Source organism: Seriola lalandi, unplaced genomic scaffold (genome assembly GCF_002814215.2).
Source record: "Seriola lalandi dorsalis isolate HSWRI2012SDOR001 ecotype SW California unplaced genomic scaffold, Sedor1 jcf7180002054995, whole genome shotgun sequence".
In the NCBI taxonomy this organism is placed as follows: Eukaryota; Metazoa; Chordata; class Actinopteri; order Carangiformes; family Carangidae; genus Seriola; species Seriola lalandi.
This window is the reverse complement of record NW_019525544.1, coordinates 629,050-654,357: the sequence shown is the minus strand read 5'-3', so window position 1 is coordinate 654,357 and position 25,308 is coordinate 629,050. Positions and strand designations below refer to the sequence as shown.

At 41.5% G+C, this 25,308-nt stretch overlaps 4 protein-coding genes across 4 annotated transcripts; 1 reads left to right on the top strand and 3 right to left on the bottom strand.

Moving 5' to 3' along the window:
* Window positions 1–40: 40 nt before the first annotated feature.
* On the bottom strand, window positions 41–1,816 carry LOC147817209 (uncharacterized). The gene is made up of 2 exons (XM_087171383.1): window positions 749–1,816; window positions 41–621 (listed from the first exon to the last, which is right to left on the bottom strand). Exons 1-2 carry the CDS (start codon window positions 1,475–1,477, stop codon window positions 190–192), a joined length of 1,161 nt encoding a protein of 386 aa, XP_087027509.1. The 5' UTR covers window positions 1,478–1,816; the 3' UTR covers window positions 41–189.
* An 895-nt stretch (window positions 1,817–2,711) lies between these two features.
* htatsf1 (HIV-1 Tat specific factor 1) lies at window positions 2,712–6,525 on the bottom strand. The gene is made up of 10 exons (XM_023397043.2): window positions 6,178–6,525; window positions 5,622–5,786; window positions 5,135–5,369; window positions 4,855–4,902; window positions 4,598–4,752; window positions 4,264–4,427; window positions 4,018–4,114; window positions 3,790–3,879; window positions 3,542–3,679; window positions 2,712–3,118 (listed from the first exon to the last, which is right to left on the bottom strand). The coding sequence occupies exons 2-10, from the start codon at window positions 5,784–5,786 to the stop codon at window positions 2,861–2,863; spliced, it is 1,350 nt and encodes a 449-aa protein (XP_023252811.1). The 5' UTR covers window positions 6,178–6,525; the 3' UTR covers window positions 2,712–2,860.
* Window positions 6,526–6,539: 14 nt separating this feature from the next.
* Window positions 6,540–20,042, top strand: LOC111647470 (uncharacterized). The gene is made up of 7 exons (XM_023397076.2): window positions 6,540–6,772; window positions 7,154–7,278; window positions 8,323–8,533; window positions 13,575–13,818; window positions 15,465–15,607; window positions 18,107–18,318; window positions 19,073–20,042. The coding sequence occupies exons 1-7, from the start codon at window positions 6,623–6,625 to the stop codon at window positions 19,398–19,400; spliced, it is 1,413 nt and encodes a 470-aa protein (XP_023252844.1). The 5' UTR covers window positions 6,540–6,622; the 3' UTR covers window positions 19,401–20,042.
* bnip1b (BCL2 interacting protein 1b) lies at window positions 19,942–24,028 on the bottom strand. Its single transcript, XM_023397044.2, has 6 exons — window positions 23,888–24,028; window positions 22,966–23,058; window positions 22,779–22,870; window positions 21,937–22,044; window positions 21,569–21,687; window positions 19,942–21,366 (listed from the first exon to the last, which is right to left on the bottom strand). The coding sequence occupies exons 1-6, from the start codon at window positions 23,969–23,971 to the stop codon at window positions 21,170–21,172; spliced, it is 693 nt and encodes a 230-aa protein (XP_023252812.1). The 5' UTR covers window positions 23,972–24,028; the 3' UTR covers window positions 19,942–21,169.
* Window positions 24,029–25,308: the final 1,280 nt, after the last annotated feature.

Genomic DNA, 25,308 nt, shown 5'->3' with positions numbered 1-25,308 from the left:
GAGGGATAGAGGAGTGGGGGAGGGAAGGGGTGTGGGGGTTTGGAAGGGGGTTGCGTTGGGGGGGTGAGCTAACCCTTTTCTTTCTCCTTCTCCTCTCTCTCCTTGTCTTTCTTATCCTGCTCCTTCATCTCTCTCCTCTCCTTCTCTTTCTCTCCTCTTTGTCTTACTTCTCCTGCTCCTTCCTCTCCTTCATCTCTCTCCTCTCCTTCTTCTCTCTCTCTCCTCCTTGTCTTTCTTTTCCTGCTCCTTCCTCTCTCTCCTCTCCTTCTTGTCTCTCTCCTCCTTTTCTTTCTTCTCCTGCTCCTTCCTCTCCTTCATCTCTCTCCTCTCCTTCTCTCTCTCCTCCTTGTCTTTCTTCTCCCGCTCCTTCCTCTCTTTCCTCTCCTTCTTCTCTCTCTCCTCCTTGTCTTTCTTCTCCTGCTCCTTCCTCTCTTTCATCTCTCTCCTCTCCTTCTCTCTCTCCTCCTTTTCTTTCTTCTCCTGCTCCTTCCTCTCTTTCTCCTCCTTGTCTTTCTTCTCCTGCTCCTTCCTCTCCTTCTTCAGCCTCTTTGTTGCCTTGTTTTCCTTCTCTTCCTCCTTTTCCATCTCTCCATCCTCCTTGTCAGTTTTGCTTGTGAGTTCCTGAAAAGACAAAGACAGAATCTTTCAGTATTTTCTGTTCCAAAGGCTCAATTTGAAAAGAAAAAACAACAACTTACAATCCAACATGTTATTATTCAAATGAAAATGATCAGCTGATGTGACGTACCTCCAGCTCAGTGTTTTTCTGGGTCAGGCGCTGGATGTCCTCCTCCATCCTGCTGATCTTTTGGATCCAGGTTTCCTCCTTTGCAAGCCACTTCTCTTGCACGTCTGCATTATATTTCTGCAGCTCCTCCTTCTCTTCCTCCTGGCATCGGAGTTTCTCCTCTAGAGTTCTGACCTTTGACCTCCAGTCAGTCTTTCTCTGGTGCAGCTCAGATTCCAGGTTCTTCACATTAACCAAGTTCTCAAGGCTTTTCTTTGCCAGTGCTATGTTTTCATTTGTGGCACTGGTGATCACTTGGTTCTTGTCCTGAATGATGCGCGCCACCTTTTCATCACAGCTCTTCTGCAGCGCTTGAAGCTCAGCGACTGCCTTCTTCTCCTTGGCAGTCATCTGGCTCCGCCACGCCGCATTGAGCTGTGAGATGGTTTTCGGCAGGGAGTTTTCCATCGCTGTGACCTGGTTGCACATTGCGGTTAGCTGTTTTCTGGTCCTCTCTGTCTCAAGTTGGCACGAGAACAGCTCTTCTTTAAGGGAGCGGACTTCCTCCTCCTTTTCTTTCAGTCTTTGCTCCAGCTCCTTTTCCTTAGTGTTAAACTCTTTCTCCGAGGCTTTTGCAGACTTATAGTCATTTTCCAGGTTGTCCAGTTTGTTTATAGCCCTGTAGAGGGTTGACACCGTGTAATCTGCCCGCTTCCTCCAGTTGTTTTGCATGCTTGCGAGCTGTTCCATAAGAGCAGCGTCTTCTGCAGCAAGCTCCTGGTTTTCCTTCTTTGAATCCACAAGGGATTGTCAGAGTGTGTGTAGTAGAAGTTCAAATAACGTAACTAGTGGTTGAAATGTCGTACTTGATGTCGTTCTGTCACTGTATCCACGAAGAGATGCGTCTCTGTCAGGGGTCAGGTGTGAACTGAAGGTCTCTTGCCTTTGATGCTGAATAAATGTTATTGAAAGGCAAGAGAACTTCAGTTCTGTATGACATCATAACTGGGTTCAGAATGTGACGACATCATGAGAACCCAGTGTTGGCTTCCTCATGTGTCATGACATGTGACATGTATGATTTCTACTGGAAACATAAAAAATACAACAAGTACAACTACACTTACATATTATAACCATTTCAAGTTTTTTTTTTTTTTAAACATTATATGAAATATTAAAGTTTCTCCCTACAAATCCAAACGTCAACACGTCACTGCTCTTATTTTTAATTTTTTTTCAGTTTACGTTAGCACATTCCAAAAAAAAAAAGTATTTGAAACTAGTATGTCTGGGTCCCTTAACAGATGATACTGGTCACCCCCTCAGAGATCCAGGCACTAGACACTAGGGCTGAAGTTAACATTTGATCTGCCAATTATTTTTTCAATTAATCATCATGTCTGTAAAATCAAAGAAAATATAAAACTACATACTAAAGATAATCAGTTTACTATCATATATGACAGAAAAAGCATCAAATCTTCACATTTAAAAAGCTGGAACCTGCAAATATTTGGTATTTTTGCTTAAAAACAATGAAAAAAACTATTATTTGATTTTCAAAACAGTTGATTTTCTGTCGATTGACAAACTGACTCATTAACTGAACACTAAAATGGAGCTGGGCATGTTTTAAAAACAGCTCCGTTATCTCTGCCACTGTGATTGTAAACAGTGTTGCTGATTACTTGTATGATTAAGGTGGGTGATTCTGGGTGTTTGTACAGATGCATCCAGACATGGACAACATTTTACAATGAGCACTTTTTTTGATGACCTTTGTTTCAGGAGTTTTCTGTGATGTGTTCAAGTGCTTGAAAAGGAAAATTAAAAAAACTGAAAAGCCTGATTGCAAAAATAGAAATGAGATTATTACTACAATATTATGCTCCAAGAAGTAAAGAACAAATCAGAGCAAATTACCTGTATTAAAAAATAAATGTAATGAGAAGTGAAGCTGAACCTAAATGATGAAAATAGATTAGACAAAATCAGGATTTTATTTTTCTACATAACAAAACAGCTCAAATTCCTCCTCCACCGATCAACACAGAGCCTTGCAGCAGTTCACCTTCAAGCACGATTGTCCTAATTGGTTGCCATGGGGACCAAAGATGTGCATATAAGTGTCTAGGCCTCCTCCTCATCACTTCCTGCCAGGCTGCTGTCTGTAGAGTCCAAATCCTGCTCCTGTTGCTGTGAAGATTGTGGTTCTGTTTCAGGGTGCTGTTCTGGCTCCGTGGTGTTGGAGGCCTCTGCCGGTTCTGCAGCGGCGCCCGTCTCTGCTGGTTTGGTGGCAGTGTTGCTCTTCTGGCCTTGTTCGCCTGCCTCCAGGAAAGTAGACCAACCCTTCAGTCGTTCCTCTCGCTCCCGTGCCGTCTCTTCCACCTGCACGGACAGAATTAACATCATTTCTGACCAGAAGTAGAGTTCTCCAGCTCCTGAACACCAGGAAAACCCCGATCACATTTTCTCAGACTTGTAAGAGTTGCTCCTGAGCCACAGAACAAATTTTACATGTTTCCACAGGCTGAGTATTACTCCTCACGATCAGGACACTGATCTTCATGTGTAAAATCTGCTGAGGCCCCATTAACAGACACATCTCAGTGTTTATGTACATACATGAAGGGTTGGAAATAATGCAAAGCAAGAGGCTTGAGCTACAAGCAGCCTCATATAGTGACCATATACAATCTCTCTCCTACAAGTTGTGGTCAACATCACTCTGCTTTCTTTATTAGCTTGGCTGCGCATCCCCAGTTCTCCAAAAATCTAAAAATATTTTAAGATATTTTGCAGTTGGTGTACCTGATAGTCTGTCGTTCCATCCCAAAGCAGAGCAGACAGCTGCCTTCCTCCAAACCAGCGACCATTGAATGACGAGATGCATGCATCGGCTTGCTCGGGCTCCTTGAATGCGACTGATGCCACGCCGTCTGGGTGTCTCTGCAGCACAAACACAACCACAAACCAGCTCTTTATTGATGCCACTGATGGAATATTCAGATTCATTCTGCTGTGACTTTGAAAAAAAGCAGTAATGATGTTAAACTCACATCAAAGAGGATGACCTTCTTAACCTCACCGAACTTCTCACACTCTGTCCGCAGATCTTCACGATACTCATTCAACACCAGTGGGTCTTCCTGGAAAAAGGCAACACAGAGAGCACAGAGATTAATACTCACAATGGACAGTGTGTGTGTGTGTGTGTGTGTGTGTGTGTGTGTGTGTGTGTGAGAGAGAGAGTGAGTGTGTATGTTCATGTGTGTTGCTCTTCACACCTCAAAGTCACTGGGATGAAACATGTTTCTGATGATGACTACTTTTTCATGCCTCTTCCTCGCGTCTCCTTGCTTCTCTGGCCTCCAGTCCAACTGTCTACAAAGATAAAGACACAGAGGTAAAAGATAAAAATGCTCAGTCACGAGTCTATTCTTAATCCACGTCAGCATTGTGGGAAGTGGAGTGTATCCCTGCATGCAGAGTGGGATATAATAAATAAAAAGAACAGGAAATAGATGTTTTACTTCTGTTGCTGCTGCATCTTCTTCTTATAATCTTTGCTCTTCTTCTTCTTCTTACTCGCGTCATACTGGCCCTTTAGCTCAAACCGTGCTGCTTCCACATGGAGTCTGTAACCTCTGACTTCTGACTCGTCAATCAGGCGCATAGCCAGTGCCACAGACTCCTTCTGCAGAAAATAATATAAAAAAGAAAATAATATTTCAGCTGTGTGTCTGTCATCTTGTTTTGGAGGTCTTCTTCTGCTCTCTAGGATAAGTTTCCACAATTATTATTTCTTTATTTCTTTGAGAATGAGAACACTTTTAAAGTATTAATCAAGCATAAGGATAAACTGACCTTGAGATAGCAGCAGAGGCCATCTCCCTTCAGATTTCCGTATTTGTCCTTGTAGAGTTTAACCTTGTACTCCTCGGTGATGGGGTCCCGCATCACGATGCCACACTTGGACATCAATTCAACAAACTCTTCAGTGCTGATATCAAGGGGCAGACCTGAGGAAAGGAGACCAGGAGAAAAATAATAAGAGTCAGAGTCAGCTACTCACTGGACAGCTGTCTCCTTGACAATGAGAAAAAAATGTTAGTGATACCAACCTGACACATAGACGTTTGTGTTTTTGGTGTCATCAATATCAAACCATCCTACATGGACAAAAAAGGGGAAAAGGCCTTTATCAAAGGATGCATTTTATACAAAGTTAAACTCAGAAATTGTACATATACATCTAAACTGTAAACAAACATAATCACTATTTTTGGACAGAAAGGAAGGTCGGATTTTACACCAATGAGTGTAAAAAACAAAACAAAACAAGAATTCTACTTGTACTGCACTGGTTTTCCCTCTCCTCACTGGTTATGGATGTTGTGTTACCTTGCTCTGCTTTCCTCTTCTCCCCTTTCTGCTTGGCTTCTTTAACTAGGGTCTCCTGCTGGTCTTTGTTCGGCTTCTGGATGGCATCTGCTGGTTTCTGCTTTTCTGAAGACTTGCTGTCTGGTTTGGGGGCTCCTGGGTCGGTGGTGCTCACTGCTGCATTGTTGGCATCTGGATCTCCCTCCTGAGTGAAGCCATAGTTGGCCTGGTAGGCTGCGATGAAGTCCTCTGTTATCTATGAAAACAATGCAAACCTACTTAACATTAACACAGAAACTGTGTCCGGACAGTTTTTGCATTCCAAGTTAATGCACTGGATTACAGCTCACACATGAAATTAGGATACATCTCAAGCAAATGCTGCTCAACAGAAATAAATACATATAACATTTGTCCATAGACTTGAAAGAGATTTAGAGACTTTAAGGAAAAATTATGTAAAAAAACAAACAAAAAAAAAAACTGAGAGGCAAAGAAAGGTTCATACTTTAGGGAACCAGGCTTTCTTTTCATGGTCCCAGTCATAAACAGTCCCGTCCTCTGGATCAGTGTAGGTGTAGGGGTCAGAGCCATCCTCATTTCTCTGACCGTAGAGCTCCTGCATCCGCAACTGCTCCATAAACTCCTTGTTGGCTTTTGAGTCACCACTCATCTGCAATAAGAATGTTAAATGTGTAATTAGCCAGGTCAGCTCGCCATGACATTAAAGCATGCACAAAGCAGTTATATTATGAACCTGAGTCATTTTGATTTAATATCCTACTTTACCATTTCTTGTTTAATATTTCAGAAGCTGTTGCCATATGAAGCTGTCAAAGTCTCACATTATATTTAGAATGACTTACTATCAACAAAAGTCAGAATAGAAAACAGAAGCTCAACATGGGTCCGTCTTTTCTCTGCGATAATAAGTTAACTCAAAAACCTCTAATGGACAACACAACTGAAATAAAGGCAGTGTGGTTCAACAATGACGCCTGGCTGTGGCCAAAGCAGGATAATAAACACATATGCTACTGTCCAACATAGCTAGTTAGCGTTACCTTGTACACGGATAGTCCTGGCCAACCAAAATCTGCGAAGGTTAAGGGAACAGATTCCCCCCGTCTAAAGAGCTAGGAACAGAGCACTTTCTTTGTTTTGAGGATGTAGCTTTTTAAAATTAGTTTATACTTTGAATCTAGCGTTATTTCACTGCCTGCTAACATTAACCCCCAGTCCGCGACGACAGTTGAATAAAGTACTTCCGATGTCAGATCCAGAGTGCGCATGTGTGACATTTGGAAATGGAGCACTCGATTTGTAATACAGCTTCTACCGTTTTACAACTAGTGGCGGACAGGAGAGCCAAAACGAACGATCACTCCGCCCGCAGTTTGTCAGCGAGAGAACGAATCGACCGCATTTCTTGTAAGCGCCGACACCTTCGCTAGCTAACCTAGCTTTCAATGTTGCAATAATTGTTAAGTAGCAGATCTTCGGTTTGGCATGGCGGAGGGTACAGGTAACGTTAACGTGGGACCGGCCAACCTTCCTCCGGGAGACCCTCAGCTAATTGCTATGATTGTGGAGCATCTGAAGAACCGGGGGCTTTTTGACGAGTTCCGTCGGGACTGCCTGGCCGACGTTGATACGAAGGTAGGCAGCTAACTTTAGCCAGAGTCCAAGCTAACGCTAGACAGTGTTGACATAGCTTCTGGTCGGCGTTAACCCGTTGTTAATTTAACTGAAATACATTTAGCTGTGCTACAATATACCCTCCATATAAGCTGCAGTATGTTTTGCTATTGCGTCCTATTACTGCAGTATTAGTGTAGTATAGTAGTAGTTGTATTATGTTTGGTTTTTGGAGTGAAAAGAAGTAGATCAACTCCTGCAGAAAACACATTTAAAAAGAGCCTTTCAAATTTTATTGCACAGTTACTTCCAAAGGAAATTTGTGTAAATTGCCCAGTGGTTGCCAAACTTTTTCATACCGACTGCAGAAGCTTACATTTCTGTCACTGTCATCTCTGCCAGCCTGCCTATCAAAACCTGCGACAGAAAGTAGACAACTATGTCACGTCGCACCTGAGCACACAAGACTGGAACCCGTCTATCAACAAGAACCAGATGAGGAATGGACTGAGGCAAAGTGTTGTTCAGTGAGTGTTACTTTCTGTCTTTGACTGTACTACCCGTCCTGTTTGCAGTGTAAAGGATTAACAAGGTAAAACGTACTGTGCTATAAAGAACTTGCTTCTGGATAGGCATATATGTTTTATATTGTTAGTCATAAAGTAGTCTGCAGTTCATGATTTCATAGCACGCCTTTGCCATGATATATGAAATTGAAATCCAGTCAGTGTGCCACATTGTTCTATGAAAGCGGCTCTCCAGATGTTTAATATTGCACATTTATAAAATGTGAGGACTCCAAAGAGACAGATTGAAGAGAAAGATGGTAGAAGTAGGGCTGCGATTAATGATTGTTTTGATTCTAATTATAATAGTCTTACTGGTGTTTTGATTGGGGTAAAAAAAAAAACCTAAATGATTAACTTGCTTTCAAAATAGTAACAGATTTAATTTTCTTTCGAATGACTACATGATGATTTGACTAATTGTTGCAGGTCTAGTCAAAACCCATGTACCCACACTATAAATCCTGGTTCCTATTATTCCCAGTCATTTTGTAGTTGACCAGTTTCTGACTTGGTTGTACTTACGACTGGGAAAGCCATATTTTTCAGCAAGCTCCAATACATCTGATATGGACCCCATTAGTAAGGAAGTAAAAACAAATTCCTGGTTTGTCATAATCTGTCATTCATGGTTATTCAACACAAATTAAATGTAGTGCAATATTGTCAATTCACTGTGGTTTTAATTTTCGCACAAGCAACTTTTCTACCATACAACTGTCATGATGACATGAATGCTTACATGTGGGAATCTGTCCCATCTCTAGCTGTACAACTCTTTTCACAGGTTATGTTTTACTCTCCACTGAGTACTATTTCTCACTTGTAAAGTCGATGGAGTTTGACTTCTTTTAATGGGGACCATATCTAACTAAGTTTTTCATGAGTAATTCTTAATCCAAATAACAGTACTTTTTTCACTCCTATTTCTTCAGCACCCACTTGTTTTTTGTTGTTGTTGTTGTTGTTGTTAGGTGTAACTCCTGTTTGTGTCATGTTTTTTAGGTCGGGCATGTTGGAGTCCGGTGTGGACAGGATCATCACACAGGTTGTGGACCCCAAAATGAACCACACTTTCCGGCCGCACATAGAAACTGCCATCCATGACTTCCTGTCAGGGGACAGGAGGGAGGAAAGCGCCTTAAGTTCTAACTCTGCACCATCTGAACAGACAGAACTTCAGGAGGCCCCCTCTGCCTCTGGCCCCAAAACCCCATGAGGTCTGTTTAAAAACTGAAGTACAGTCAAAGATCAAGAAGGTTTAGAAATACAGTAGAGAAATCTGTATGTTCTCTCCTGCTGCAGGTACACATGCTGGTCTACACACAATGTTGTATGGCTATGTTAGCATTTTTGAAAGGTGCGCCATCACACGAGAGGAGGAGGGTGTTTCCTGCTATGCCTCATTAAAGGGACTAAAGTCAGGAGTGTAACTGCATTCAAAATGTTCAGCATCAGATGTTGTTTCATTGCCCGTCTGTGCTGCACGAGGATACAGCTGGAGAAGTTGCACTGTTACTGCACTGCATGGCACAAACCTGGATTATTACTTTTGAATCTTTTTGTCACTGGCCTTTTTTTTTTTTTTTTAAATCGAATATTGAACAAGATTTTTATTTTGGAGTGCTGTGTGTTGTTTTTCACTCAGGGTGTTTGTGAACATGTAGACATATTCAGACCTTTTCCACTAATAACATGTTGAATAACTACAATCTAAACTTTCAAACTCTGTCTACTCTGATTCAGACTGATGAGTGACGTCGGTATGTAAATATATTTTGTTCTGTATTTAAAGGTCTTAATTTTTCATCACACCATGTCAGGTTTCCTTTTTGTGTATGTATTGAGTATGTAGTATTGATTATGCTTCCCATCTTCTTTACTAAACACGGTTGTCAACATGTTCCTCTCTGTCTTTTTTTTTTTTCTTATTGTACTCCTTTAGGCGTTTTCAGTAAAGATACTGTGATGGACTGTATGTAAGATAACGGGTAAGTCTGTGAAAAGATCATTTCCTCTGAGTGTCGGCAGAAGGTTTGTGTGTTTGCTGCAGTGAAAAAAGAGGAGAGACCAGTACCACCAGGTGGGGTAGTTGTTCTCGTATGTAGGTATTGTATGCTGAATCCACCAAAAAAAAAAAGTTTCAAGGTTGACATTTTAGAGACAAACCTCTTAAATCCATCATCTGAATTGGTTTTGCTGTTACTGCCACTCATATACATTCCCTATCTGCATATTAGAGAAGTTGGAAGTGCACTCCAACTAGCTGCGTTGATCCTGTGTTGTAAAATATACCACCAACCCTGCAGAGACGTGCGTAATGGTGTTTTTAAAATAGCCTTAAAATATTTATATGTGCATCATGTCAACAGGTAAAAGTAATAGACTTAAGCTGTAAGTAGTCCCTCTCTGTCACTCTCAGAGCCTCCATAAATCCAGACTTAAACCTCAGTCAGGTTTGAGTATCTGTGTGTGCGTCATCACATGTTGCGTAACTATATCGATTTAACTACTTGTTTTTGGCCGAAGACTGAGCCATACTTTAACACAAGTATGTGTGTCAGAGTGTGTGTCTGTAAATATAATGCTCTTTGTTCATCTGTCTGTCTGTGTGTGTGGGTGTGAAATCCTAGTTATCTCCCTATGAAGATGGTGGAGAGTGTTGTATCAGATGCACAGAACAAATTGAATTGATGGAAGAGTATATTAATTCATTTTTTTAATAAATTAATGATATAAATAATCTGTCCATTTAAAGATTAAATATGCAATAGTTTCTTGAAAAAAAAATGTCTAATAAGAAATCAATTAATACAGTGCTTTATAACCATGATACCTGGGACATGACATCTGCCCATGTTCTTAATTACACCTGGTGTTGCTCAAAGCATCAAAAATGTGTTTGAGAAACTCAGCGGCAGCTGGTCTTTAAAAAAATAAAGTCCTGGAAAAAGAATGATCTGTAGACCTCACCTCAACCTGTTTTCACTCGAACTACTTTTTACTGAAGAAATAATGATGCTGTTGAGGTTATCACAAGCATTTCTTCACACAAATGAAATTACACTGGAGGTAAACTTGTCCAAACCTCAGCACATGAAAATGTAGCAAATCTGCCTTTGATGTGCATGAACAGACACTTATTAAGACCAGCAACATCGTCCTTGAAGTTGTTCCAAGTTTTGCATCTTGCCATATGAACTGTAGTGAGAAGAACACATGAGAGCAAAAGAGTTATTAAACCCAAAGGTTATGGCAATGCTTCCTCCTCAGATCAATTCTCACAAAGCAGATACTTGTGAATTTGATCTATATGCACACACACACATACAGAGGCAGACATGTAGAGTGTTGTTTACAACATGATCATGTAAGAGACAAGAGGGTCCTGCATGTGTGCTGTTTGCACAGTAGTGTCTATGTGCATTAGTGTGCCATTTTGGGCATGTGAGTCTGTGTTTGTGTGTATGTTCTGTGTCGGGGTGAAGGGTCAATGTGTGGGTGGTCATCGGGTTGTGCGAGGGAAGCTGTGGGATGTTGTTTTGAAGCAAGATGAGACAGAATGAGTGGGAAAGGTTGCGAAAAAAAAAAAAAAAGTCCTCCAACCGACGTCCAAACATTCAAACATTAGCCCCTGTAAGAGTGTGTCTTCCCCAACTGGGCCCCTGTACGGACACACACACATAAACACACCCCGTCTTTTCTACCTTGACCTCCCACTGCAACATACACACACTTTGTTCTCACCCATGTTCACTGAAGGCCTCTTGGATGCAGGGTAGATAAACCTAAGGAGACAGAGGAGGGAGAGGTATGAGGTATTTGTTTGGCTCACATGAAGATGATGATGTCATAGTGTCACATGACTGACCTGTCCTTCCATGGATGTCAGGGGCCAGAGGTCATTGCCGTTATGAATCAAAACATACAAACAACAACTATGCTGCAAGATCTGAACGCATCGTGAAGAAGACAAAGCGTAACTCAACTTCAAGTTGCATTTAGGGAACAGACAAACATTGGGAGCTATAGTGACAAAATACCGAGACAGAAACAGCCTCATAATATATCTGAGGTAAAATTAAACCATCAGAAATAAATATTAAGCATTGAAAAAGCAGAAAATAGAAAAAAAAACATCACCATTTATAAACATTTTGACATGAGAGAGTATTTACCAAAAAGTCTCCCTGTTTGAGTGTGTGCAGACTTTTATTTCTGTCTTTGTGAGGACCAGTTTCAATTCAACCATCACAGTGAGGACATTTCTGCCAGTCCGCACTACTTCAAAAGATTGATTGGTTTTAAGGTTGAGGTCAGAATTAGGTTTATGTTGGGGTTCGGGTAAGGGTTGAGCTTAGGTGTTTAGTTATAGTTTGGAGTAGATGCTACAAGCAATGCATTATGTCAGTGAAGGTCCTCACATGTATATAAAGACAAATTTATGTGTGCACTTTTTGTAAAATGAAAACAGGTGAAAATCTGAAGTAGGCATGTGCAGTGGAAATATACTTTGAAGGGTTAGAGGGATTATAAGGTGTAAGTGATGGTTTTATTATAGAGCTTTACAGAGCAGTTAGAAAGTGTTTATCCATCATTATAAATGTTGATAATCAATCAAGGGCTCATGGGTTTCTCACTTTTGTAGTTACAAATCTTAATAAGTCATTAATAAAGACTTGAAGTCTGCAGTTATAAACTGTTAATAAGGTGTTAAATGGATTTTGGTTTGTCTCAGTCTTATTCTCTCTATAGGGTCCATCTCAGTCACTCCACCACTGTGGTCCGGACTGAAATATCTCAACATTTCGGCCTGTTAGACTGTTACATGGTCCTCAGAGGATGGATCCTAATGACTTTGGTCATCTTCCGACTTCTTCCTCTAGCACCACCTTGAGGTTGACGTGTTGTGGTTTTGAGCAAAATGTCTCAACAACCTTTGGCCAGATTGCCATGAAATTTAGCTCACACATTCATGGTGCCCAGAGGATGAATTGTAATAATTGTGGCAATACCCATAACATTTCATCTAGTAGCATCATCAGGTTAAAAATTAAATTGATCTAAACGCCTGCAAAAATATTCCCATCAGCCAATGCCGACATTGGCAGGGTAACGTGAAACTAAGTTGGTGAACATGGTTGACTAAACACACTAAACATCAGCATTGTCATTGTTAGCATGTAGCTCAAAGAACTGCTGTGCATTGACTCTAGAAATAAGTGAATAAAGATTTTACACAACCAGGCAGCCCAACATTTTTCCAGTTAACTTTTAACTAATTTATAAAGCACTAGTAAGTGATTTATTAAGTCAAGTCAGTCAATTTTTATTTGCATGTTGCCAATTCACAACAGAAGTTATCTCAAGGCACTTTCCAAATAGAACAGATCTAGACCTTCTCTTTATATTATTTACACAAACCCAACAATATTATTATCAACCAGTCCCAAGTTTAAACCCTTTATAAATGAAGCCTTGCGAGAAAGTTGAATATTTTTGTGTAACTATGGCTACTATAGGTGCACTGCAGTGCAGAAAGTATATTAGACAGACATAATGTGAACAAAAGTAAGTTTACAGGAATGCAGCACTCTAATAATTTGAAAAACCTGACCCTCTTCTCATACTCCTGCTCTCTCTTTCAGTCTGGGTGCTTCTGATACGTTCCTCACTGCACGTCTCCCTGCCAAGAAGGCAGCTGCTAACCCTCAAACACACACACACACCCGCACACACACCCGCACACACACACACACACACACGGCTGGCTGGCGGGTTAATTGAGTGTGGATGTCTTGAGTGGCTGACCTTCACTTACCCCCGCAGACTCCGGAGGAACAGGAAGACCTTATAAGAACTTTTTTTTACTTTTTGGGGAGTTTATGAATGTGGGATTTATTTTATGGCCAATTCTCTCCCAGCATGAACCTCACTCCTCCTGCCTGTCCCCGTTTCTCTCCTCCATTCATCATTCAGTTATTGGATTAATAATGAAATAGGAAAACGAAACCAGACCGGAGCCCAGTCATCAGTCAAGCCAGTTTGTTCAGGCACATCAAATCCATTCTGCTATTGTCGCTCCTCTCTTCCTCTCATCAATGATAAACTTTTAGCTCCAGTCTGCTGCGCGCTCACGAAGCTGCGCCGTGATTGGTGGAGACACAAGCTCCCTTCACTCAGATCGTCGTGGACGCGCAACTCCCGTTCAGCTTTATATATATATCAGCCCTTCATGCCGCGGTCATGCTGTGTAGTGGAAACCCCTCTGCAAGGCTACACTCCTGCTGCTGCTGCTGCTGCTACTGCTGCTACAGCCCGCAAACCAGACAGAAAACACTGAGCTTCAGTTAGTGTCAGACATGCCGGTCAACTTGTCCGCTTTGGTTTTTGTGTTTTTCCTGCTCGTGGCCTGTCAACAGGTGCTGACCGTGGATCCGCATGATGCCCAGGAGAAACAAGCGAGCCAGGCCAAAAGACGCCTCTCTCTGCAGAGCACAGGTGAGTTGGGACCCGAGCTGCGCCTCTGATGCTCGCATATGGATGCTCTCCAGAAGTATTAATCTTTGGTCGTTTACTTCTTTCATTATTAGAAAATACTGAGTTCAAAGCAAGTGCACGGTAGCCCGACTCGCAGCACAGGTCCCCACAGAGCTGTCTCTGCAGGAAGATCTCTCAGCGTGTATCTAAAAGTGCTTGTAGGCACTGAAAAGTTTACAGTTTGTTTATGGACAGGCACAGGATTATGTCTATTTTGCAGCCGACAACAGAAAAATAATTCAGTGCTTCCTCTACCTGCCGCGTCTGGATCTCACTGGAGAACACCTGAATTATAAATGTTCAGTAGCCTTGATGGTAACACATGGGCTGCCATGTCATTAGGCTATAATACTGATAATTAATATATTAATAGTGACAGTTGCATAGTGTCTGCAGGAAAGTGAGGTGACCCCATTTGTGTACTTGTGTATATTTGGGTCCCCCCCCATTGCATCGTTAAAATAATGCTCCCGCGGGATGGTTTACATTCCGTGCAGCCTGTCGGTTCCACAGACCGGGCTGTGCGTCGGGCCGTACCGTGCCGGGTCGCACCTCTCCGTTTGCTCTCCTGCGCAGTTGGTGGCTTGTAATTCAATGCGTAGCTCCGGCGGCTCGATCCTGTCCAAGCACATTCCCTCCGTACCAGCAGGGCGGTGCATGACGGCACCTCCGGCCCGGAGCTGACCTGCAGGCTGCACAACATCAAGAGAAGCAACAGCGGTCAGGAGAGGCCCGTCACAGCGAGAACAGCAGCAGGATAACAGTCCCGAGCGCTGGTTAAAGATTAACTCAACACAAACTAAAGCCGCGCGTCAAAACGTGATCAGTCTCATGTCGCTTGCTTCGGCCCAGTGACCAGAATGTCCTCAGCCAAACAGAAAAAAAGTCTCTCTCTCAAAACAGCATTTGTATTTATGTGTTGTGTCTAACTGTAACGAGATATTGCTTTAAGTAAAAGCATTGTTGTCCATCACTGACTCAGCTCATCCCTGCTGTCCACCACAGTGTAGCCTGTGAAGTAGAAGTACTGAACCTGTGACCAAACAGCCCCAAATATAATGTACCCAAAATAAAAGGTTATTGTTCTTCAACGCTTTTGATTACAATCATAACCCCGCTCCTTTGAACAGTGTGTCTTTTTTTTTGTATAATTGCCTTTTGTGTGGGAAAACCCTTCAGCCACAAGTCTGAGCTGATTCTGTGTCAGCAGGTGTTGCAGTGATATGGGCAAGATCCTGAAATGCTCAGATGTAAATCAGGAGACTCAGAGCTTTCAAATGGTTATGTGAGGATTTAGTCCGGTACAGACCAAAACCAAGACGGTGTGCAAGGTTAAACTTCTCTGAAAACAAAACTGAACTCAACAAGATAGCCTCACAAAGGAACACTCAACTCACAACTACTTAAATTACATGAGGCAGATAACTTTTCTTTCTGTTGACCTGATGTACTGTAGGTCGTCCTGATGTGATGTTATTGTAGTGTACTCCCTTGAAAAGGTGCAGCAGATAACAGCACAGTAGTACATGTGTGGGACACACACTCTGCACTGTGGTTTCTCATTAATGAAGTTAACACTGATCTGTCTCTGTTTCTGTCCCTCTCAGTGGAGATTCAGAGTTGCCTGGTGAGTTCAGGGGACGTTGGCTGCGGGACATTTCAGTGTTTCAACAACAACTCCTGTGAAATCCAAGGGCTGCACCACATCTGTCTCACCCTGCTGCACAACGCCGGGCGCTACGACTCACAGGTGAGTACAGCACGAGAGTCTGACCTCATTTCACACACTCAATTAGAACAACACTTTAATTTTTTTTTATTGAAGTAATTTGTTTACCATTAGACCTCACTTTTGCTAACACTGCCTGAAACTGTGTGCAACAGCCACCGAGGGCAGACTGAGATCAGACATATTTGGATACATGTCGTTATTTCATTTAATCCCTTCAGTCATTACAGTCATTTGTGAGGAATGTTTGTCATATAAGGAGCAGTGTATAGTTATGTGTGGCACTAGTTACAGAACAATCTGAGAGGGGAAGTGAAATGAGAGAGGGAACAGCTTGTCTACTTTACTAGAATAGAAGTGCATGAGAGAGTGATGCAGGTCTAATGCGTCTCCAGCATGAACAGGCAGTGGATGATGTTCAGTGACGATCTGTGAGTGACTTAGACACTTCCATACACAAACATTACCATACAAACAATATCATAAGATTCATTGAATTGCAACAGGAAGTACTTGTCTCCGATTGGTTGGGAGGTGTCAAATTAAAGTCACCATAGCACACATTACTGATGCTTTAAGTTACAGTGTGTTAATGGCCACACAGTATAACTCACTGTAAGAAAATATTGCACTTGCCTTGATTTGTTTTCTTGTAATACAATCTTTCAAACTATAACCCCCAACTATAGATGTGACCTGTTCATTCACAACACATGAGTATGTGTTATTGGGATAATGACCACAGAGAATTATCATCCAACTGTAGCTCTGCTCAGCTTTTTTATTCTCTTTTTAGCTCATTGTCTTGCAGTCCAACTCTCAAACGCCGCCTTCATCAGCCTCATAAAGGACTAGTTAACACAGTGGGTCATCTAACAAGTAGGCCACTACAACAGATGTAGTCATGCTGTCAAGCTTTCCATTTTCACACTAAACTTTCCGTGCAGTTTAAAATGATAATCGAGTAATAAATTTGCCACCATTGATTTTAAACCGAGGTAGACGACAGCAGCTTCTCATTTCTAGCCGTCAGTTTTGCTGAAATTGCAACTGTCGTGAGCAGATATCATCAGCTGTAGCTAGCTAGCAAATGAAGCATATGTTTGCTCCATGAACTGGTTGAGAAAACCGTCTCTGCCTGACTTTTTAACGTTTCCAGCTGAAAATTAGTTCCCTGTAAACATGGACAGATCAGGATACAATGAGCCTGTCCCTACCCCTCCTACACAGGAGTAAGAGCCACAGATTTAAAGAGGTGTCTTTTTGGGTGTTTTATCTCTGAATATCTCTTTGGTCATTTTGCACTTTTTGTAGTTATTTGAATCGACTTCCCAACAAGAAATGTTAAGTCACTTAATACAGCTGCCCCCCTGACCCCTTGGGCTCCTGGGCCTGTGCCCAGTATGTCAGTTCAGGGATCTGTACATTCCTGTAAAGGCATCTTAAATATGCATATTTAATAAATATCTAGGTCATGGTTATGTACATGACGTTTTGCTAAAGTTGCATGACCCAGGCAGAAAGTCAATCAGAAAGTCAGTCTCACCATGAGCCTCATCCGCTGATGATAAAATAGACATAAATAAAGCACTGTTCTGGTATTGTTGAGTTAATAGTAGATATGAGCTGACTAGTCCAAGTATTATAACCACACTTACTACTACTACATACAAACAGTATCTTTTCATGTTACAAGAGAAAAGACTGGGATGAGAACCAACAGATGTGTTCAGCTAATGTAATTCTATCTCCAGTAACTAACAGCTGCGGTTGCAGCAGTGTAAAGCTCCCAAATCCAATGGCGAGCAGGACGGCGTTGCTAACATTACCCATTACCCTTCCAGCTTCCAGGGCCAGCTTCCACATAGTGGATGAGCTAGTTGTCCGTCTTTACGTAACCTGTAACCCCACAAACTAATGTAGTTAGGTCATGATGTTCTCCTAGGCTTTGGAAGTCATGCTAGATTATTGCTGTAGGTAATAAGCAGACAAACATTGTTTGATTTGTTTTTGTAGTGAAGCTCTGAAAGATTAAAGAAAAGTATACCACCTTCCAAACTCCTTCAGATATCAAGTATCACTCTTAGTACAGACCCATGATTGCCAACACATTAACCATACCTTTATAAAAGCAGCAATGAGAGAGTTACAGACTGTTGTAATCATTCCTCCTCTCCGTACTGACTGGTGGTCACAATCACTTTGTAGAGGGATTATTACAGCAACTAACAACTCCCTCAAAGTACATATAGCACGTGTGTTATATTAAACTTTTAAAAATAATCTGATTCTAAACTGTTTTCCAGAGAATGACACACTCAATCATGTCTAATGGATCTAATGCACACAGCAAATAAAAGATGAAGGTAGTTTTATTTTATTCCAAAAATGCAGTAGAGATCAAAGAATGGGCAGAAACACATCCCAGGCCAGATTTGACACTCAGAATATGCAGCTTTGCTAAACGTACCATCAGAAATGTCCCACTGAGTCCTCCTGTCGCTCTCCTCCTCCTCCCAGGGCAAGTCATTTGTGAAGGATGCGTTGCGGTGCATGGCGCTGGGACTTCGACAGCGCTTCAGCTGTGTGAGCCGCCGGTGCTCAGCAGTAAAAGAGATGGTGTTCTTGCTCCAGAGAGAGTGCTACTCCAAACACCAGCTGTGCCTGGCACTACGGGACCACATGGACACCATGGGCAACCTGGTCCAGTTCCACTTGATGTTTCCCCCGGGGTGAGAGAGAGAGAGAAACACATTAACAATTAACCAGCAAGCTTTTATCACCACCCCAACAAAAAAAAAAAAAAAAAGGAGTCAGCGAAACCATCCTCAGTGAATGATGCAGCACTCTTTGCATAGCAAGTAGCTTATGGTGGCTAATGTTATCAGTGTTTACACAGGTATTGCTGTGTTAACTGGCATTACAGAATCAGTCTGCTGATTTAATGACTCCTCTACTAGGGTAACTAAAATTTCATGTCAGATATTTCAATGGTTTTTAATCACCAGGAGCCATGTTTGTTATTTCCTTTTTCAAAGAATGGTCCTGGTGTTGTGGCTCACAAGCTAGGTTTGGGAAAATCAGCAAAAGAAAAATGGTAATTAATCTAGACACTATCATTATGCAAATATTAGGAGGTGGTTCATCAAGATAAACAGTCAGGTGCCATTAAAATCATGAAAAATCAATGAAATAAAAAATATAAAAATGCAGAAAACATGATGGAAATGTGATATTCATTGGTATTTGTCGTTAGTGTTATTAGTAACACTTGTTTTTCATGCTATGACATCAAAATGTCTAGTAAGCTAATGATGGTGACGTTAAAGCAATTGACTTGAGAAATTAGGGAAATTAGGAAAAATTCAGTATCCAGAACCTGCCAGTATCCTCTGTCCCCAACAGTTCCTCTAGTCTGACTTTGAATAGTGGAACAAACATGAACAAAAAAAATAATAATTTTTTCTTGTGTGTGCGTCGTACCAGACCGTACGTGGAGCTGGTGAACTTCCTGTTGAAGTGCGGAGACGAGGTCAGGTCGTGGGTCAGCCGGCGGTTGCGGGAACAGTGCGAGCAGCACTGGGGGGCACTGTGCAGAAGCTTCAGCAGCACCTGCTCTCTCAGCCAATCGGACGCTCCGCAGCATACCACCACTCCACCACCCACTGTGCCCTGGCCTCTGACTGCTCAGGGACTCGTGCAGCAGCCAACCAGAGTAGCCGAATCAGACGACAGGAGTGGGCTCAATAGGATTGACAACGCAACCGAATCTGGTCTCGCAGAGTCTGAGAGAACCAATGTTACTGCATCATAGAGCGACAGGCGAGCCACACAGAGGTGCAGACGCGGTACACATTGATCGTGCACTTATCACCATCATAGTAGTAGGATGAGTAAAAGTAGTTGTTGTAGTTTTACTAGAGTATTCGGTGTAGTATTGCTGGTGAAAGTGATGCAACATAACTTATTTAATCTGTTGGGCATTTGTGCTATTAATATTTTTCTTTACATTGACTTTGTACAAGGATGAAAACCAATTATCTACCTCACTTCATCACAGTAAACCACAGTGGCTGTATCCTGCAGCGACGGGCATGGACACACGAGTAAACACTACAGGGAATTTGTCTCTAGCTCAAGTGCAGCTGATGGCTGAAAGTCAGTATTCTGTTATGTTTTTGTATTTATGAGCATTGTTATTTTATGCACCATGTAGTTGGCACACTATCAACCGTTATCTTGTAGACAGTCAGGGTGCAGTCTGCAGGAAGGGAAGCACTCTTCGGTTGTGACGTGTAATAAATATGTATTTTTGATGTTCTACATGAACGATCACATTTCATACAGACCCCAGGTTTCAAGCTATATTTTGTAAGTTTTTATTTAAATGAATGGAAAAATACATTTGTAAGCAATTTTGATTGAAAATTAAATAAACTACAATGATGTCACTGAACAGAGTGTTAATTAAGACATTAATGACCTGTTTAACATTGTTCACATAAATTCTCTAATGGTGATATAATGTTGAGTATTCTGCCATCTACTGGCACATCTGTGGTAATGCTGCACTACAACATATCCCGCAATATGTTGGAAATATATTCAACTTAATTCAAACAAAGACTTTTTGTTTAACATTCACACGTTCACTCACTCGGCATGAGACATCCTTCACAGAAAGAGCAAGGAATCACATTTCTGGTTTAGTTGATCTGGACGTCTGATTGGAAGTAGGAAAGGCACAGGGTAAACTCATCAATAACTTACAACAATGTCTTTGAAATAGCCACCCAAACACACAGATTGCAGTTTGACAAAAAGTAAACAAAGGTTATTGCACACTATAGCCTTTACCCTGGTTAGTCCTGAATACCAGATGAAGTATTAATGCCTCAGGATGCTTCAATGTGTCAGTTTCATGCAACATCTCGTCAGTGGGGGTGTAGGTGTGAAAATAGGCAGAAACTTCTCAAACAAACAGTCTTTTCTACTGTTGTCACCTGAATGGCTTCGAGTAGAGACTGTATGAAAATGTGCAGCCTCGTCCCAAACTATACAAATCATTACATCAAGACTAGACAGCAGCGTTCTTAGAGAGCAAGTGTGACGCAGCCAGGAGGAGGTCATTACAGTAAACTTTTCACCCCACCTTTAAGTGCGTTCATTCACATCAGGTATAGAAGCTCTTGCCTTTAGACACTGTCAAACAACATGTATAACCGAGTTTGTTTGAAGCATGCTGAGGCTTTGAACCCATCACTGTCGTCACATGAAACCTCATAATTCCAGTTTTAGTCACTATGCTCCTTCCACTTAAGTTGATCTTATAAAGTCCTTTATACCCATTTTGTAAACCCATATACTGTATTTAGTTCACGCTAAAAATCGAGGCTTCTAAATAAAAAAGGTAAAATGCATTTTTATATGTGCAGCAGTTCATTCTGAACGCAGCTTCTAACTCCTCATTTAGTTGATAATTAAACTCTATACCTACTAGTTTTTCTTGTGCTAACTTCCTGCTGAGTAGAATACCTGGAAAACACTCTTCTCGTCAGCAGGCGTGTGACTCGGGCCAGTTGGCTAAATGAAGGGGAAGAGACGTTTCTTGAGGATGTAGAGGACGGTGGCGAGGAAAAGGGCCACAGCCAGGAAGATGAGCAGCTTGTCCGTCAGCTCCCGCCGGTTGTACTTCAGGATCAGTTTCCTCCCCAGGTGGATGGTTCCCGTCATGTTTTTAAACTCCTCGTTGGTTTCCTGCACCGTCCGAGAGGAAGTGGCTGAGGTGAAGAGGAGGAGAGGTATTAATGGTTGAAGAGGGAAGAAAATTGGAGATTGAGACAGGATTTTATGTGAAAAGGATTTTCACTGGGAAAATGAAAGGTTTACACACACACACACACACACACACACACACACACACACACACACACACACGTATACAAACACATGGACAAGGTAGTTTTGTTTTGTTTGTTTTACCCAGTGTGCCGATGGCGTCCTCGCTCTGCTTCACCTGTTCAGACATCATCCTGCTGATGGACATCAGACTCTCCGTGATGTCGCTACTGGTTTCCACTAGGCTCTCTTTAGTCGCCTTCCTGAGACAAATACACACAAAGCCAAGTGATGGAGGGGTTGATGTTTTACTTTACAATCCAGCAGACTAGCAGTAACATGTTGGCCCTGGCTGTCGCTGTTGCAGAGGCATGACAGTGCGGCTTTGGTTGTAAGCCACCCCAAAAGCTAACTGACTCAATGACAACATTATACTTCCTGTTTACACCCAAACTAAAGCTGTCGTTCCAAAACTCACCTCCACAATAGCGTGTCAGCAGAATTGCACTTACCTCTGTCTGGTGGTCTGGTTCTCTCCTCCACACAGCAGCATCTCTTTCTCCATGTTGTCTATGGCCAGTTTACAAGCCAGGTTAGCTTTTCTCCAAGCCGTCTGGTTACTGGAATCCACAGGAACAATAACACAGAAACCAACTTTGAGAACTTTCTTTAGCTCATCTGGTCTGTTTTGTCTGATGTTGTGTACATGCTGTATAACAGTCCCATGCCAAAAAATGTTTTCCTCTACTACTTGTATTTATCTGCCTTTCAAATCTTGTTAACTCTAGATGTGGATATTCTGTGGATTTTCTATTTCACTATAACTAGAAAATGAAGAAACATTGATGTGAATATTTGCTTTTCATGATTAACAAGGAATTTATATATATATATATATATATATATATTTTCCACAAATTTGCCACACAAAGAATCCAGTTTAAGTGATTTTGTTTTTTAGAAATATGTAGGTGTCAAATGTCATGCTCATTACAAAACAGTGACTTAATCAGTAAAATCAACAGTTTTGGTCTTACCGACAACTGCGAGCTCACAGTAGCATCATAACCAATACATAACTTCAAAAAGGGTCAACACCAAGAATGTGACATATTGCCAAAAGCGTCAAACAAAATTAAAGAAAAAAAAAAAGCCCCCCCCATTTACAATATTGACATGCAACAAGGTTAAAACAATAGTTTGTTTCAATGCGTTGACTAAGAGCGAGACAGCAGTCGGTTCACCCACTCCATCACTGAACTGATCCCTGGCATTTCAGTGGGATTAATGATGTTGATGATTTCAATGAGGAAATTAAGAAATTAAGATGGTGGTTGTGTGCGAGTTAAAACACCTTAGCATTTGCCTTCGCTGGCTCGCCGTCTCTGCCTGAATGGCCTGTCTGTCCGTCTCTCTGTCCTGCTCTCTGGCCATCTGCTCCAGATCCTGATGACAACACCAACACATCAAATAAAACTGTTTGGATTTTAAGCAAGAAATCTATCAAGTGCAACACGGATGCATGTGTGGCTGAGGCCGACCTGTATCCTGAGTCTGAGTTTGTTGAACTTCTCTTTGACCTGAGAGTTGAACTCCCTGAGAGCAGACTGAGGTCCAGGGCAAACCCTGATGTCCTGCAGGTAATACATACACTTAAGTGTTGCATATTAATGATTACATAAGCTTGATCAAGACACATTGTATACAGTAGGTAAATTAAGAAGAAATGCTTGTCTGACTAAAACTAACTAAATCCGATTTTGAATTTCTTTGAAAAACACAATCCAAGTTAAACCATACTGTGGGAGTACACGTCGAACTTAAGCCTGTTAAATCATTACATATATAAAATATCAAATTCAAATAAATTAAATACATGTTATAAGTCATATGCATACTGTCTGGTGGTGATTCATGTTCACATGCAGAGGTACCGAGTTGGACTACAACTGACGATTATTCAATTAGCAATCTTCTGAGTTGTACTTGTGTACATGTGATTTTATTAAATGTAAAATATAGTCTTTATTGTCCTGTATGGTCTGTAAAATGACAAAATGGTGAGAAATAAGTTAAAACAGTTATATTTGAGAGCTAGAACAGCGTCTCTGCTTCTACTGTAATGCAGGTATATTTATTGTGGGCCGTGATGTTTTTATCATTGACGCACAGCAAAAACGCCCCGAACAGACAGACGTTAAAATGTTTTCCTCCCGTTGGTGACAGCTCACTTTTCACATCTGCAAATGCTTCAACACTGATATGGAGTTTATAAAAGCGTTGGCAGTGACGGAAGGAAACAGTTGTTATCGTTACAATAATGAAAACAATTTCAACTTTCCCCACTGATCACATTTACCGAGTAGGTTCGGTTAACGTTTAGCTTCACGGACACCTCTCCGTAAAAATAAAATTGATAACATAAGAAAAAAAATTGACAAAGAACACCTTTTTGGCTCTTACCTGAATTAGAGCCTTGATTTCTAGGTCATATTTTATGATTTCTTGTCCACAAATTCGGACATGAACATCCATAGAAGACGCCATATTTGTTTTTGTACGGCACGTTGGACGTCCAAAAGACACGGCGCTCTGCTGAAGGCGAAGCAACAATGTTAGTTACGGTGGCCTGGATCCTGTAAAGCAGCGTGTCTCAGACCAAGGACCACTTAACCATTAAAATGAAACTCACGAACCACCCAGCTCCCCCTCCCAATATAACTTCAGTTTCAAAATAAAAATAAGAAAAAGGGCATCCGACGCCTCCTGTGGAATCACACCTCAGGATATATTATTAAACCTTAGACCCTATTCAGACCTGATAATGTGCGTCTTCAATGATCCGATCGTACGTGGTCAGCTCCAACTTCGTCAGTTCACACCTGGCTTTAAAATGCGTCTCCACATGCGTCTCGATTGACCACGGGTCCGTCTGTCGATTGGCTAAAAACAATACCCGTTTATTATTTGCATGTAAAGCGGGGAAATGAGATCCGATCACAAGTGGTCAATCGAGACGCATGTGGAGACGCATTTTAAAAAGTCAGGTGTGAACTGACGTACAGAGCTGACCACTTGTGATTGGAGCACACTGAGGACGCATGTTAATATCAGGTCTGAACAGGGCCTTAGATGTTAAATAGATAGGACACAGGCTCGTTTACCGATAAGACAAATAAAATGTTTTATTTGAATCTATTAAAACCAAAAATATATAATGTAGTAGGGACTGGAACTGCTGAGAAGGAAAATTATATTACGGCAAATTTAAAGATTCTTTTGAGAAAGCTATTTTATTAAAATGTGCGGATTTGCTTTTAAAAAAAAAAAAAAATCAAAAAATTAAAAAAAATAATAAAGGGAGGAGGTGTTGTACAATATCTTAAGTTTCTAGAAATTTACTCAAGTTTATTAAAAATAAAAATCAGTCCAACACAAAGCAAAATAAGGAGGCCGGTCCGAAAGAGGCAGACTACCGAGTACCCAGGGGTGCTACTACTTACTCACCTCAGGTACAGCACCGCAAACCCTGAGCAAACCTGACCCCAAAAACACTTGTGTCCCACTACTCTTACTCGCACGCATCAAATGTGGGGACTTCACCATGGGTGCCTATAGCCTCCTGCAGCACTCGGCTACACTGCCAAACAATCAAGTAAATAAACAACTACAGAACAACCAACAATAAAACAACCCAGTTGACTAAACAAATTAAACCAGTAAAGCAAAACAGCAGGGGAACCTAAAAAAGAGAAATAGAATTAGTTGTCTCATCATACTGTATAAATCTGCAATTTAAAGCGGTATAATGACTGGATGTTGGGTGTAAAATTATGTTTCTTTTACCACTTACCTGCAGGCCAATGCTACCAGCCACAACTGAA

Excerpts from the sequence above, each read along its gene's own strand:
- htatsf1 (XM_023397043.2), bottom strand. The coding sequence starts at position 5,786 with ATGAGTGGTGACTCAAAAGCCAACAAGGAGTTTATGGAGCAGTTGCGG. Across the intron at positions 4,115-4,263 it reads AAGATGCAGCAGCAACAGAA|ACAGTTGGACTGGAGGCCAG; the intron begins GTAAAACATCTA and ends TTATCTTTGTAG. Across the intron at positions 3,119-3,541 it reads ATGGAACGACAGACTATCAG|GTGGAAGAGACGGCACGGGA; the intron begins GTACACCAACTG and ends CTGTCCGTGCAG.
- bnip1b (XM_023397044.2), bottom strand. The coding sequence starts at position 23,971 with ATGGCGTCTTCTATGGATGTTCATGTCCGAATTTGTGGACAAGAAATC. Across the intron at positions 22,871-22,965 it reads AACTCAGACTCAGGATACAG|GATCTGGAGCAGATGGCCAG; the intron begins GTCGGCCTCAGC and ends TGTTGTCATCAG. Across the intron at positions 21,367-21,568 it reads GGACGCCATCGGCACACTGG|CCACTTCCTCTCGGACGGTG; the intron begins GTAAAACAAACA and ends TCTTCACCTCAG.
- LOC147817209 (XM_087171383.1), bottom strand. The coding sequence starts at position 1,477 with ATGGAACAGCTCGCAAGCATGCAAAACAACTGGAGGAAGCGGGCAGAT. Across the intron at positions 622-748 it reads AGAAAAACACTGAGCTGGAG|GAACTCACAAGCAAAACTGA; the intron begins GTACGTCACATC and ends TTGTCTTTTCAG.
- LOC111647470 (XM_023397076.2), top strand. The coding sequence starts at position 6,623 with ATGGCGGAGGGTACAGGTAACGTTAACGTGGGACCGGCCAACCTTCCT. Across the intron at positions 8,534-13,574 it reads CCTCTGGCCCCAAAACCCCA|TGGAAACCCCTCTGCAAGGC; the intron begins TGAGGTCTGTTT and ends CATGCTGTGTAG. Across the intron at positions 13,819-15,464 it reads CCTCTCTCTGCAGAGCACAG|TGGAGATTCAGAGTTGCCTG; the intron begins GTGAGTTGGGAC and ends TGTCCCTCTCAG.